This window comes from Microplitis mediator, chromosome 3 (genome assembly GCF_029852145.1).
Source record: "Microplitis mediator isolate UGA2020A chromosome 3, iyMicMedi2.1, whole genome shotgun sequence".
NCBI lineage: Eukaryota > Metazoa > Arthropoda > Insecta > Hymenoptera > Braconidae > Microplitis > Microplitis mediator.
Window position 1 is genome coordinate 19,794,293 of NC_079971.1, and position 15,941 is coordinate 19,810,233.

General features: G+C 29.2%; 1 protein-coding gene across 1 annotated transcript; it reads left to right on the plus strand.

Moving 5' to 3' along the window:
- Positions 1-126: 126 nt before the first annotated feature.
- Positions 127-12,715, plus strand: LOC130665775 (ATP-citrate synthase). Its single transcript, XM_057466358.1, has 3 exons — positions 127-318; positions 6,858-10,055; positions 12,319-12,715. The coding sequence occupies exons 2-3, from the start codon at positions 6,875-6,877 to the stop codon at positions 12,408-12,410; spliced, it is 3,273 nt and encodes a 1,090-aa protein (XP_057322341.1). The 5' UTR covers positions 127-318; positions 6,858-6,874; the 3' UTR covers positions 12,411-12,715.
- The last annotated feature ends 3,226 nt before the right edge of the window (positions 12,716-15,941 follow it).

The following is a 15,941-nucleotide window of genomic DNA, read 5'->3' on the forward strand; positions in this document are numbered from 1 at the left end:
TTAATCAAATAATTATTTATAATTTCGAATTTTGTGTTTACAATTTACAGGCTAGTGATATTCTAGGGATTTTAATGAACATTTCTAGTTCTTAATATAAAAAGCTTGTAAACTTGAGACAACTTGGAGTAAAATCAGTCATTTTCACGCGTGCGTTCGGTACGGACGTACGTTTAAATATTTAACGATAAGTCAAATTAAAAAATAACCTTCAAAAATAATATTAAATACCAAAAACTTGCTGTTTATATATTCAATTGGAGCAGATTTTAAAATATCACTCTTCACCAATACAAGATATTTTTTTTTAAACTCCTGGTAAATAATTTATTTATTTATTTATTACTATTATTATTATTTATTTTTTACTTTCATTTTATGTCGGCCTTAGAGTGCCGACAATCGCAATCAATTGTTGAGGTTAGCAATTATAAATTTAATCACAAATTTAAATAATTCATTTTTTAAAAATACATTTCACTTAAAATGAAATTTAAATTTAAATTTTTGTTTTTTATTTTGAATCTAATTTTAAATAATAGTGATTAGTTTGTAGTGCGCTACTTTATATTGATTTTAAGATAAGATAAATATTATTTTATTTTTTTTTAATAATAAAACTTCACTTTTCTTAGTAATTATTTTTTTTTGCATAATTAATTATTTTAATTATTAATTTATAATCATAAATTTAAAAAATCTATCTCATTATTTGAATAAATAAATACATTATAAAATTTAAATAAATTAAATCATTCATAAACTAAATATATATATATGTGTATATATAAATATTTATGTACATATTTATATAAGTAATCCTTTAAATAAATATGTTTCTATTATATTTAACTCAGAAGAAAAAAAAATTTGAAATTTGAAAACGAAAAAAAAATTCTTACATCACTTGGCAAATTATAAATTTTAATTAAACTTTGACAGTCATTTCATGACGCAATTAGTTTTTAAACTCTCCGAAAAATAACTAAATAAAAATATATATATGTCTATATATATTTACTCATAAATTTTGTGATTTTTCGCTTATTCGATTTAATTTAAGTAATAATTAATATCAAAAGTAGACGAAATAAAAGTTTAATTAATAAGAGCATTAAATCATATCGACATGATCTTGACCCCTTCATTTTTATTTCTGATTACATTATTGTCAATAAAAAAAAATACGGAAGCACTTCTTTTAAGCACTCGAAAATCTGCGGTGATGTAACAATAATTTAAGTTTTATTATATTTTATATTCAGTTTATTATTATTGTTGTTGTTGTTGTTGAGAATTTTGAAAAATAAAATAAAAAAAATATTTCATGAATAATAATTAGCAAAATAAAATTCAAGTTATAAATACGTGCTGGTGACGATAACAAAATTTTCTATTTTTAAAATTCCGAATTATTGATTACTCAAAGTCTTATCACCACGTGGTGTGTCGCTTCATCTACCGCGTCATTAAAGAGTAGAAAAAAATAAAATTTATTAATCGTATGATAACTTACGACATGAATTTTTATTTTTGTATTTTTTTTCTTTCAAATCTTACTAAATGTTTTAAAAGTGCAAACAATATTTATCATAAAAGATAGTTTCAAAAAGTGTTTTTTATTTCTTACGATATCGTCAACAAAAAATATTATTCAACTTTTCTCGTCATTAAATAATTTTTTTGTTTATGAATAAAAATATTAATTTTTTGCGACACTGAAGTTAACCAACGTCTAATAATTTTTGGATTTTTTTTAAAACGATAGGGTAGAGGTGGCGTTTTTGGTCAGTTTAGAGCCAGTTTTGGACTCTTGAAAAATTTAAATAAAACAATTTGTAAAAGACACAATGACAAAATTAATTTTTAAAATGTGTTCAAAGATGCTTTTAACCCGCTATTAAAATGGCAATTTTATTTTACACTTTTTCATTAATTAAAATGAAATATCAAACGTCTAAAAATGGAGCAGTGGCCACAAATGGTACCTCTACCCTAAATTATGAAAAAAAAAATATTTTAGAAAATTTGACTTATAGTTTTTTAAATTTTCTTTATGTGCATTTTTTTTTTTTTTTTTTTTCTGTAATTTATTCGTTGAAAAAAAAATTTGAAAATTGTTAATCGTCTGTTAACTTCAGGATCATTTTCTTTTATGACACTGAAGCTTAGCCAACGTCTAATAATTTTTGATTATTTTTAAAACGATAAATTATGAAAAAAAAAATATTTAAAAAAATTGCACTTATAGTTTTTAAAATTTTCTATATGTGCATTTTTTAAATTTTTAATTTTTTTGTAATTTATTCATTGAAAAAAAATTTTTGAAAACTTTAAATTGTCTGTTAACTTCAGGAGATATTTTTAAAAATAAATTAACACGAACTGAAATTTTAAGAATTTAAATTGAAATTTAAAAAATTTTATGATTTTTAATTAGAGAAAGTTTATATATTTATATATTTACAGTTAGACGTGTGAAAGTTCAAATGTGACGAGTGAAAGTGACACATATCGACATATGTTTCATTATTACATTCAATTATTTAATAAATTCATTAATTATTTTATAATAATTAAAAATTTATCATAACTCGTAATAATAATTACATATATAAATTATTATGATTATAAACTTTGATAAATTATTTTGATTTTCCAAGATAATTGTCCGGGAAATTCAATAAAATTTATAAATTTTATCAGAATGTCGATTTGTTGACGATACTTAAAAAATCAAAGCATAATTTTTAAAAAAACATAATTTCATTATATAAAAATGTATGAACTATGTAATTACTCTCGACATTGAGTTGGATTTTAATTCAAAAAATTTTTTGAATACAGAACCAACTTTTAAAAAAATAAACTTAAACAATTTTTGATAATTGCGAGTTAATTAAACTCTTGCTATAAAATTTTTCGTATTTGAAAACTTATTGAATGTAAAAAACATAATTTTAAATTAAATCTACGGTTTTTTGAATAACTATCAGGCAGAAATTTAAAATAAATTGACAAAAAAAAAATAATTAGTGAAATAAAATAAAATAAATGGTGATTTTAATTTTTGTAACTTGAAAATTTGAAGTAGCGTACAAAGAAAGTTTGTAAGGAAGTTAATCTACAACAATTCTTATATTTTATTTTTCTAAGTGATTAAAACTTGTCAATAACTCCTAGTAATTTTCTTTAAATTTCAAATAAAATTTTTAATATTGCAGTCAATTAAACAGAACGTTTGATCTATTTGTAGTTATTTTTCTTTTTCTGTTATTATTCTCTTTGTTTCTGAATGTTGATTACATTACAATTATTCGCAAAGTATTACCTTGACTTTACTGACTTAACTTACAAGCTATTCAGGTGATGTTTATATTACTAAGTATGAATTTAATTATGTATATATTTAAAAATATATATCTAATACATTTTTATTATTCAATTTCATAAGTATTGTAATTATTACATAATTATCATGTGGGTTTAAATCAATTTATTATTACAGATGCATTTATAAGTAATTAAAAAAAAATATAGATATATATATATTAGGGTGGCGCAAAAAAACCGGCTATTTTTTTTTTTTCAATCTCGCATGAAAATTTGTTGGTTTACGATGTTTTAAGAAGCCTCTCCACAAATCAACTCGATAAAAAATTTTTAAGAGGTCGCTCACGAATTTTGAAAATATCGAAAATGATCGGAATTCGGATTTTTATTTAAAAAATTTTTTTTTTCTCGTGGCAGCAATAGTTTATATTTGTAAAATCATGACTATGCTGAAAATTTCAGCCCAAAATATAAATATTTAAACGGCGCTCAAGAATTTCGAATATTAACTGATAATATGTAATTAATAGTTTGAATTAGTTTTTATAACTCAATTGTTGTCATTTCACTTAAATATAACTTTTGCATAACCAAAAATATACAGAACAGTCTTAAACAATGAAATTCGGTCAGTTTTGAATAAGCGAAAAAACCTACAAATTGAATTAAAAAATAAAAAAGTATGTAAATAACTTATTATTTCTATTTCTCGGGTTATATTTCCATTCATTGTCATGCAAATTGATGGTGAAAAAATCGAGAAGCTTTATTATTAATATTTAAGGGTCGCTCAAAAACGTCCAAGAGACTGCGCTCGGAAACATTCAAAATTCTTGAGCGCCGTTTAAATATTTAAATTTTGGGCTGAAATTTTCAGCATAGTCATGATTTTACAAATATAAACTATTGCTGCCACGAGAAAAAAAAAATTTTTTTAATAAAAATCCTACTTTCGATCATTTTCGATATTTTCAAAATTCGTGAGCGACCTCTTAAAAATTTTTTATCGAGCTGATTTGTGGAGAGGCTTCTTAAAACATCGTAAACCAACAAATGTTCATGCGAGATTGAAAAAAAAAAAATAGTCGGTTTTTTTGCGCCACCCTAATATATATATATATATTAGAGTGACCCAAAAAAACCGACTTTTTTTGTATTCGAGTCTCATATGAAAAATTGTTGATTTAATATATTTTCAGAACCCTCTCCAAAAATCAGCTCGATAAAAAATTTTAAGAGGTCGCGCACAAATTTTGAAAATTCAAAAAATGATTGAAATTCGGATTTTTTTTCTCTAATCTTTTTCTTTCCGGCAGCAATAGTTTGTACGTAAAATATTAAATATGCTGACAATTTTAGCCAAACATTTAAATAATTAAACGTCGGTCAAGAATTTTGAATGTTTCTGATTGCTGTCTTTTGGACATTTTCGAGCGACCCTTGAATATTAATATTAAAGCGTCTCAATTTTTTCACCATCAATTTATATCATAAAGAATAAAAATATAACCCGAGACATAGAGAAAATTATTTATTTACATACTTTTTATTTTTTTATTCAATTTTTGGGATTTTTTTGTTATTCAAATCTTGCCTAATTTTATTGTTTAAGACTGTCCAGTATATTTTCGGTTATGCAAAAGTTGTATTTTACTTAAATGACAATAATTGAGTTATAAAAAAATACAAAATTCATTCAAAATATTTTTGCTACCTATTATGAGTCAATATTCAAAATTCTTGAGCGACGTTTAAAAATCTATATTTTTAGCGTGGCATTGATTTTACAGAATATAGTTCTCGCCACGAGAAAGACAAAATTAAAAAAAAAAAATCCGGAAAATCATTTTTAGAATTTCCGAATTTCTCAAGCGACCCCTGAAGGGAAAGGGGTCTGTGAAATAAAAAAAAAGAGTATATTTTTGTGATTTTTTTTTCAGAGTACGTTTTTTATTAAAATTTTTAAAATTTGTGACATTGTTAAGCATCAATCCAAGAATATTCTGCTAAATTTTCATAAAAAAAATATTGAAAAATAAGCCAGTGGTAGTGGGGAGAGACGAGTCATCTCAAAAATAAGTCTCCATGCCGTAGGCAGGATGATTCATGACTGCTTCATCTGAAATCAAAACACCAAAAATATTTCTTTAGTCCATAAGTTTATCTTAGATTTGAACGAAGGAATAAACAAAATATTCACTTTTGAATTTTTGGTAAAGGTGCAATCAAAGAACTCTGATTTTTGCCAGAAATTGCTCCTTTTGTTTAATTAAAAAATAAGTAGTTATTGAGAAAAAAAAAAATTCGTCGTTCAAATCTAAGATAAACTTATGTACTTAAGAAATCTTTTTGGTGGTTTGATTTCAGACGAAGCAGTCATGAGTCATCCTGCCTGCGGCATGGAGACTTTTTTTTGAGGTGAGTCGTCTCTCCCCACTACCACTGGCTTATTTTTCAATATTTTTTTACGAAAATTTAGCAGAATATTCTTGGAATGATGCTTAATAATGTCACAAATTTTAAGAATTTTAATAAATAAGGTACTCTGAAAACAAATTACAAAAATTTACTCTTTTTTTTATATTTCTGACCCCTTTTCCCTTAAGGGGTCGCTTGAGAAATTCGTAAATTTTACAAATAATTTAAATTCGGATCTTTTTTTTTAACTTTTTATTTGTAGAGTATTTGTTGCTTTTTAAAAATATATAAAACGGTTTTGCTCTAGCCCGATCCATGTCAATTGTATCAGCTCCGAAAGTCAACTTTTCACTTTTTTCATTTATTTTTGTTAATAGTGAAGAAACAGCTCATCTTACAAAAAATATGCATAGGACCAATCTTTTAGGAAATTTTGTCCTCTACAAAATTGCTCATGACACTCATATTGCTAAAGTGCACTGTTCATGAGATACATGCATTTTAACATTTTACAGTAAAAAAAATTGTAAGCTTACTATAGTACTAATCTTTTTTACTGTAAAATGTTCAATTGCTTGTATCTTATGAACAGTGCACTTTAGCAGTATGAGTGTGAGAAACAATTTTGTAGAGAGCAAAATTCCCTAAAAGATTGGTCCTCTGCATATTTTCCGTAAGATGAACCGTTTCTTCACTATTAACAAAAATAAATGAAAAACATTAAAAATTGACTTTCGGAGCTGATACAATTGACATGGATCGAGTTAGACCAAAACCATTTTATACACTTTTAAAAAGCAACAATTACTCTACAAATAAAAACTGGTTTCAAAACGATAGCTTCAAACCGGGCTAAGTTATAGTAATTTAAAAGAAAAGTTATTCGATTTACATGCTTTTTAAATGGGAAAACTTTGATGCGCGAGAGGAAGTACTTAAAATTAAAATTAAGAGCTGAAATTTTCAAGGAATTTTTCTCTCAACATAAACAACAAAATTTTCTTGTGTTCGCTAAAAAAAAAAAAATGTTCGTTTCAAACGAAGCACCCTAATACGTATATATATTTATATAAATATACAATTATTAAATGAAAAATATTTTTCAGAGTAATAAAGAACAAAGATGTCGGCAAAGGCGATCAGAGAAGCGACAGGAAAAGATTTGATAAACAGAAAACTTGGTAACGGAACAGCAGCAGCTAAATGTCGTTTCGTTGCAATAGACGAAACAACCAATTGGTCAACAATAGCCTCAGAAAATCCTTGGCTAAAAACAGAAAAACTCGTAGTAAAGCCCGACCAACTGATAAAACGACGCGGTAAACTTGGATTGATTAAAGTAAATGCTGATTTGCCAGCAGTCAAACAATGGGTTGAAGAGAGAATCAATAAAGAACAAAAGGTTGAAAAAGCAACCGGTAAACTCAAGACATTTATTATTGAACCTTTTATACCGCATAAACCTGAAGAAGAAGCCTACGTCTGTATTTATTCCCACCGTACTGCAGACACTATTTTATTTCACCACGAAGGCGGAGTTGATATTGGAGACGTTGATGCTAAAGCACTGAAACTTGATGTACCAGTCGGCCAAGAACTTCCAGATCAAGATACGCTGATAAGTAAATTACTCGTCAATGTTCCAGACAGTAAAAAAAAAATGATTGCCGAATTCATCGACGCACTCTACAATATTTACATTAATTTATACTTTACATACATGGAAATAAACCCGCTTGTAGTAACTGATGATACAATTTATATTTTGGATCTCGCTGCTAAATTAGACACTACTGCTGATTTTATCTGTCGTCCTGACTGGGGTGAAATCGATTACCCGCCACCATTCGGACGTGATGCATATCCAGAGGAGGCCTACATCGCAGACTTGGATGCTAAATCTGGCGCGAGTTTAAAATTGACAATTTTGAACCCACAGGGTCGTATTTGGACGATGGTCGCTGGTGGCGGTGCCTCTGTTATTTATTCCGACACCATTTGTGACTTAGGCGGAGCTTCAGAATTAGCCAATTACGGGGAATATTCAGGAGCGCCAAGCGAACAGCAAACATACGAATACGCTAAGACTCTTTTGAGTTTAATGACTAAAGAAAAACATCCTGACGGTAAAGTACTGATCATTGGCGGTGGTATCGCTAATTTTACAAACGTTGCTGCGACATTCAAAGGAATCGTCAAAGCACTGCAACAGTTCCAACCCTTACTCGTTGAACATGAGATAAAAATATTTGTACGACGTGCCGGGCCAAATTACCAAGAAGGTCTGAGAATAATCCGTGAAGTAGGACGTCGTCTAGGAATTCCAGTTTATGTGTTCGGTCCAGAAACGCACATGACTGCTATCTGTGGAATGGCCATGGGATCAAAACCAATTCCAGACCCAGAAGCTCAGGAATTTTCTACAGCTAATTTTCTTTTGCCATCAGGACAAGATGTCGGTCCAACGTCACCATTAAATGGCGACTCTACGGAGTCATCATCACCCCCAGAAAAACAGCCTAAAATAAAAACCACAGACTCGGTCGATTCTGCTGAGTCAAAAGAACTTTTCAGCAACACAACGCGCGCTATTATTTGGGGAATGCAAACTAGAGCAGTCCAGAGTATGTTGGATTTTGATTTCGTCTGTAGAAGATCAGTGCCATCGGTAGCAGCGGTCGTGTATCCATTCGTTGGTGATCACAAGCAGAAATTCTATTGGGGCCACAAAGAAATTTTAATTCCCGTTTACAAACAAATGAAAGACGCGATGACGAAACATCCGGATGCTGATGTAATGGTGACCTTTGCATCGTTACGTTCAGCATATGAAAGTACACTTGAGACTCTTCAGTTTCCCCAAATTCGTACGATTGCTATAATCGCTGAGGGTATTCCTGAGAATATGACACGTAAACTTATTCTGATGGCCCATGAAAAAAATGTTACGATAATCGGACCAGCAACAGTCGGCGGTGTCAAGCCCGGGTGCTTTAAAATTGGCAACACCGGGGGTATGATGGACAATATCCTTCACAGTAAACTTTACAGATCTGGTAGCGTTGCCTATGTATCAAGATCCGGTGGAATGTCGAACGAACTTAACAATATTATATCCAAAGCATCGAACGGAGTCATCGAAGGAGTCGCTATTGGTGGCGATCGTTATCCAGGCACGACATTTATGGACCACATAATGCGTTATCAAAACAATCCTGATGCTAAACTGATAGTACTGTTGGGAGAAGTCGGTGGGGTTGAAGAATACGAAGTTTGCGAGGCTTTAAAAAGTGGGAAAATAACAAAACCATTGGTCGCATGGTGTATTGGTACCTGCGCGTCGATGTTTAAGTCAGAAGTACAGTTCGGTCATGCTGGGTCTATTGCTCACAGTAATTTGGAGACAGCCTGTGCTAAAAACTCAGCATTAAAATCCGCTGGCGCTTATGTTCCCAACAGTTTTGATACTCTTGGTGACTTAATTGGTTCTGTATATCATGACCTGGTTAAAAAAGGTACGATTGTACCTGCTCCAGAATTACCACCACCTACGGTACCTATGGATTACTCATGGGCACGTGAATTAGGATTAATTAGAAAACCTGCGTCATTTATGACATCAATATGCGACGAACGTGGACACGAACTTCTGTATGCTGGTGTACCGGTTACTGAAGTACTGAAACAAAATGTCGGTATTGGTGGAGTTGTTTCATTGCTTTGGTTCCAGAAATGTTTGCCGCCACTTTACTGTAAATTTTTGGAGATGTCATTGATGCTGACGGCTGATCATGGACCGGCTGTTTCCGGTGCTCACAATACGATCGTTTGTGCACGTGCAGGTAAAGATCTTGTGAGTTCTTTGGTATCTGGACTGTTGACTATTGGAGATAGATTTGGTGGTGCGTTGGATGGAGCTGCGCGAATGTTCTCAGAAGCTTACGATGCGGGTCTTCATCCACAAGAGTTTGTCAACAACACACGGAAAAAGGGAAAACTTATTATGGGAATTGGACACCGTGTTAAGAGTATCAATAATCCTGATATGAGAGTTAAACTTATCAAAGAATATGTTATGGAAAGTTTTCCGGCAAAACCACTGGTCGAATATGCTCTCGAAGTTGAAAAAATTACTACAAGTAAAAAACCTAATCTTATATTAAATGTTGATGGTATGATCGCATGTGCATTCGTTGATATGCTGAGAAATTCTGGGTCATTCACGAGAGAGGAAGCACAAGAGTACATCGAAATTGGAGCGATCAACAGTTTATTCGTTCTTGGACGTAGTATTGGATTCATTGGTAAGCTATGGATTTATTTATAAAATTATTTTGTTTTAATAATTAAAATTTAAGGAGTTTAGTTTAGTAACTGGGCGAAAATACTTTTATAACTTCCGGTGTAAAAATAAATTCGTTCACAAACGTTCCTGACAGTGAACTTCCGAAATTGAGACGATTCTGGACTTTGAGTTGAACATTTTTGGAACTTTCAATGATTAGAAGTAGAAGAAAATTTTCAACTAGTGGATTTTTGTTGCGAGGTTTTTTTGAAATTTTTTAAGCAAAATTGACTTGGATTGACAATTATTTGAGTTCATAAAAAGTATATTAGTTGCAATCACTAATTTTTTTGACTATTTTTGAACAAATCAAAAAGTGAAAAAAAAACTGACCTTCCAAAAAGTTTTAATAAAAGTAAAAAAATGTTCATAAATATTTTCAAATCATTTTTATTTTTTTTTTTTTTTTGCTTCTTACCTGAATAATCCTGGTAAGAGTCGAGAATGTTCGTAATTCCTAATTAATTCCTTTTTTTTTGTTCTTCAAAACCAAAAAATTGTCAAATCAAATTATTTTTACTCAAAAAATAAAAAATAAAAAAATGAAAAACGTCGCTCAAAGAAAAATTTCGGAATTATTTGTAAATTTTCTAACAATTCGAGAATTTACGAAGAATTCTTAAGTTCGAACTATTCGCACACCCCAATTATTTAATTTTTCGCCGGGAATATATTTATATACTTTGTTATTAATTTAATAATTTATTACTTGCAATATTTTTTTTTTAAATTAAAAAATTATCACAAAGTTTTTATACCAGAAATATTTACTATGAGTTGTCTCAGATTTATTGTCAGAGTCAGCATAACTCTGAAATGATGTCATCATAATTTTTTTTATTTGTTTATTAGTGACTTATAAAATTAGAAACTCCGGTATTTTATTCCAAGTTTCAGAAAATTATTTTCCCAATACACTGTTAGAAAATTTTTTTTTAAAGGGCCGAATTAATGTGGGAATTCTGCCCCCATGGCTTTTTTGACTCATACTTAGGGGGTCGATTTGGTGTCGAATGAAAATAATTCGCCTCAATTTTTAGCTCTTTAACTCAAACGGTATTCGAGAATTATTTTTATTTTTATAGTAAAATTCGGAATTAATCAACGATGATTTTTTTTCAAATTCTTACGAGTCCAAAACATGAAAAAATCATATGATCATGAATCTCAAACAGAAAGCCGATTTTTAATGGAGAAAAGAAAATTATAATCTTTTTTTTTTAGTCCTTGTGAAATATGTCACTCACCAAAATTTGTCAGAAAATGTCTTTTATACTCCTCTATACTCAGGAATTTTTTTTAATTTTTTGAAGTGGTGGAACAATTAAAAAAAAAATTAAAAACTCATTTTTTTCTTAAAATCTGGCGTTTTAGCAAACTTATATTTTATTTTTAGTACAAATGAATACGTAAAATTTTTTTTTTATTATCAATTTTTTTCTTGTATCAAAATTCAAAATATTTCCCAATAGTATGAAAAAATAAGTATTACCTTTAAGTGTCTTTTGATTCATTAATAACCCTTCTAATTACCTTAGGCTACTGATTCTTTATGTTTATCTTTTGCAAAGATATATTTTTGATAAAAAAAAATTTTATACGTATTTATTTGTACTAAAAAAAAAAAATATAAGTTTGTTAAAACGCAAGATTTTAAGAAAAAAATGAGTTTTTAATTTTTTTTTAATTGTTCCACCACTTCAAAAAATTAAAAAAAATTCCTGAGTATAGAGGAGTATGAAAGACATTTTCTGACAAATTTTGGTGAGTGACATATTTCACAAAAGCTAAAAAAAAAAGATTATAATTTTCTTTTTTCCGTTAAAAATCGGCTTTCCATTTGAGAATCACGATCATATGATTTTTTCATGTTTTGGACTCGTAAGAATTAGGAAAAAAATCATCATTGACTAATTCCGAATTTTAATATAAAAATAAAAATAATTTCGAAAAAACAGTTTTTTTTTTAAATTCTCGAATACCGTTTGAGTTAAAGAACTAAAAATTGAGGTGAATTATTTTCATTCGACACCAAATCGACCCCCTAAATATGAGTCAAAAAAGCCATGGGGGCAGAATTCCCATATTGATCCGGCTATGGCCTTTTTGTCAATTCAGTTGCGTTTTGCATCAAAACCAGATATATGACAGCAAACAAATAGTATAAGAATTTATAAAAAAATTCATATATATATTTTATAATGTATTTTTATTTTTTTTAGGCCATTACATGGATCAAAGGAGACTGAAGCAAGGATTATACCGACATCCTTGGGACGATATCTCTTACGTCTTGCCAGAACAGTACAATTAAAAATTGACGAAAGTAAAAAAAAAGAAGAAAAAATTTAGGAAACATAATTTTTTTTTTTTTTTTCGTAAAAAACTCACTTTCATTTCATCCGTCATAAAATAGTTATTAAAAACAGGTGTACAATTTCACATTTCTTTATTCATTCTTACGATTAATTCGTACTATTTTTTTTTATTAATTAATAATTATAAATATATAAGTTCAATACTTTTTTTTTGTTTGTTTAATTGCACTTGTTATGCAGATAGAAAGCACGAAAAAATTTAAAGAATAATATAATTTATATTGTTTTAAAAAAATAAAAATTTAAGAGCTGTCGTGACGCAAATTTAGTCAGCACATTTTAGATGAATTGGATCGATCTAAAGTAAAAATAAACAAATAATAATAATAATAACAGTTGTATTATTATTAAATTTTCTGATCGTCATGCACGCTCTTGTTCGTCCGACGCTGCTCAATTTAATAATAATTAAAAATCATGATAAAAACTAATTAAGTAACGAAGAAAAGAGAACAATTAAGCTTACATATAAATAACTAACGAAATAATTTATAACTTTTTTATTTTTTTTCGATGCTTAACATTCCTTTTATTGCATTTTAATATTTAGATATTTTTAAACATGTGAAATATTATATTGTGTTTATTTTTGTTTATAAGTTTAAAGAAAACAACTAAATATTTAGTGATGATCTTGTGATCAACAGCACAAACTGGCACTAAATAAATAAATAAAACAATCGCACGTAAATTGTTAATCAGTAACGAAAGTAAAGATTTTAAAAACGAATAAATAAATGAATTAATTAATAAATTAATAAATAGTAATTACATGAAGATGAAGAGAACATTAATTGCACAATACAATAAATTGTATTACGCTAAGAGTAATCAATTGTAAAAAAGGAGTGACTAATTAATACATCAAAATAAATTATATCAAATGTACTTTGTATTTTATTTAAAAAAAATTACTTTACTTTTAAAATAATTAAGAGCGACTTATTATTTATATTTTTTTATTTCATATTATTTTAAATGGAATATTGTTTGAATGATACCAGCATCGAAACTTGAAGTTTCAGTGTCTCTACAGCCAGTCGAAAGAAGCGAATTTCAAGCCGGTGCTGCAAAGGACTACTAGCGAATTCGTAATTCAAAAATACTTTCATACATGGAAAAAAGAGCAGTTGAAAAATTACAGTTTCTACAGTAAAAATAGGCCTTCCAGTCAAAAATCTTTAAACATTAAGGGTGGGGAGTACTAACCGAATTTTTGAATTTTACTTTTCTAATTATGTTTTGAATAATTACGTCACTTGAATGGTGAAAACCTTCCGAAAAAGTTTGTCTTACACATTTCTTCAGAAGCTATAAAAATTTCTATAATAACAATTTATCAATAAATTAAAAGGGAAGTCTACGGTTTCCGTGGCGCCACCAAATGATCGCGAATTGTAGTAGAACTCGACGAAATAAGACTTTTTTTCAAATGGCTATAACTTCTTCAAAAATGGACTAATTCAAACGTTTTTTTTTTTCAAAATTTTCATCTTCAAATGCACTTTTCGGAAAAAAATACAAAAAAATTGAAGATATTAAAATCAATGAAATATTTCATCTTTTTGAAAAAATCGCATTTTTCTCGAAATCCATTTTTCTCAAAAACTGAGCAAGATATCGAAAAATTTTATTCTTTAAGAAAGTCTTATTTCGTCGAGTTCTACAAGAATTTACGGTCATTTAGCGGCGCCACAGAAGCCGTAGAATCCCCATTTGTTATAGTAATAAAATTAAAACAATTTTAAGCAGCAAATTTCACAGTTTAAATCGAGAATATCGAGTTTGAAACTAATATTTGTTATTTCTGGATAAAAAATGTAATTTTTACAGTTTCAGACTCGGAGCGCTTTACTACTATACGAAACTAATTTTTCAACTGCTCTTTTTTCCGTGTACAGCTAGCAGAAACATGCGTGTTTCTTCCCTTGGGAAGACACAATTCCCTAGCGGATCCGAATTACGGTAAATACAGTGATTTACCGTAATTTGCCGTAATTTACAGCGTCTAGCAGAATTACCGTAAATTACGGCAATTTGCCGTAAATTACGGTAATCTACGGCAAATTACGGTAAATTGCCGTAATTTACGGCGAAATGCTGCAAATTTACGGCAAATTTGCGGTGAAGCTGCGGTAAATTTGCGGCAATGTTGCGGTGAAAGTACGGTAGTTTACGGTAAAAATGCCGCATTTTCGCCGTAAAGTTGTGGTAACAGTGCAGTACTTTACCGTAGAAGTTTTGTTAAATTGCGGTATTTCACCATATAATTGCGGTAAACTTGCTGTATTTTACTGTAATGTGAAGCTTTTCACTGGAATGTCTGTTGATAATCGAATATTTGACTGTAAACAACTGTCTTTACTTGACATTTCGGTACCGTGTCTTTAAGATATGGTATTGTGTAGTGCTGGATATTATTCAAATCGTAAAGAAATCTGTTCTCATCAGTGTTGACCGAACTTTCAAATTGTAGATCTACATTGATATCATTACAAGTATTCAGATAACTTAGATTTTCTTACATTGAAGGTATAGATTAGAATCTATACAATTTAATAATTTTTTAATTTTTCGATCTATTTTGATTTTTTCTAATAAATGTAAAAAATTAATAATTTGATCTACATTCATCAATATAGAATGCCGTATTTTTATTCCAGTATATTTACGCTATTTTTCCCGTAGTATGATCTTATTTTGCGGTGTTAGATGTTACCCTAGCAGATCCGAATTACGGTAAATTACCGCAACTAACCGTAATTTCGCCAAAAATCTACGGTGATTTACCGTAAATTACCGCAACGTACGGTAATTTGCCACAATTTACGGTAAATTGCGGTAAATCCCGGTAATATAGGTAAATTACCGTAGATTTTCGGCGAAATTACGGTAACTTACGGTAAATTGCTGTAATTTACCGTAATTCGGATCTGCTAGGGTTGTTTCTACCCGGTGTCAGTTATATTTAATGTTCATTTGCAGCCTTATCACTCTCATTTGTTTACTTGTTACTTCGGTTTACTCATTTCATTTTTAAGTGATTTAAGTTTTAATTAACCAAATAAAATTAATAAAATATTAGTGAAAATAATATTTTTGTCTTATTTAATATTTAATTAGTGACTGTAAATCACAAATTTCTCATTCTCTAACAGTTCTCCTTATCATCGGCTTGAAATTAACTTGTTTCTTACTGGCTGCTGACACTGAATCTTGAAGTTCCGATGCAAGTAATCATGAAAAATATGGTGTGTAACTCAGCCCCTGATAGCCAGAGTTTCTCGTCCAAAAGTTGGTATTTATTAGTTTGCTATCAACTTGACAACAAGCTGTCGACAACTTTGCAACTTTTGGCTATAAGTTACCGCCAACTTTCTGAGAAATTTGACGCCAGTATGGAGCCGCAACTGGAATGCAGGTTTCTGAGAACTTTCTCAGAAAGTGACCGTCAACTTATTGAATTT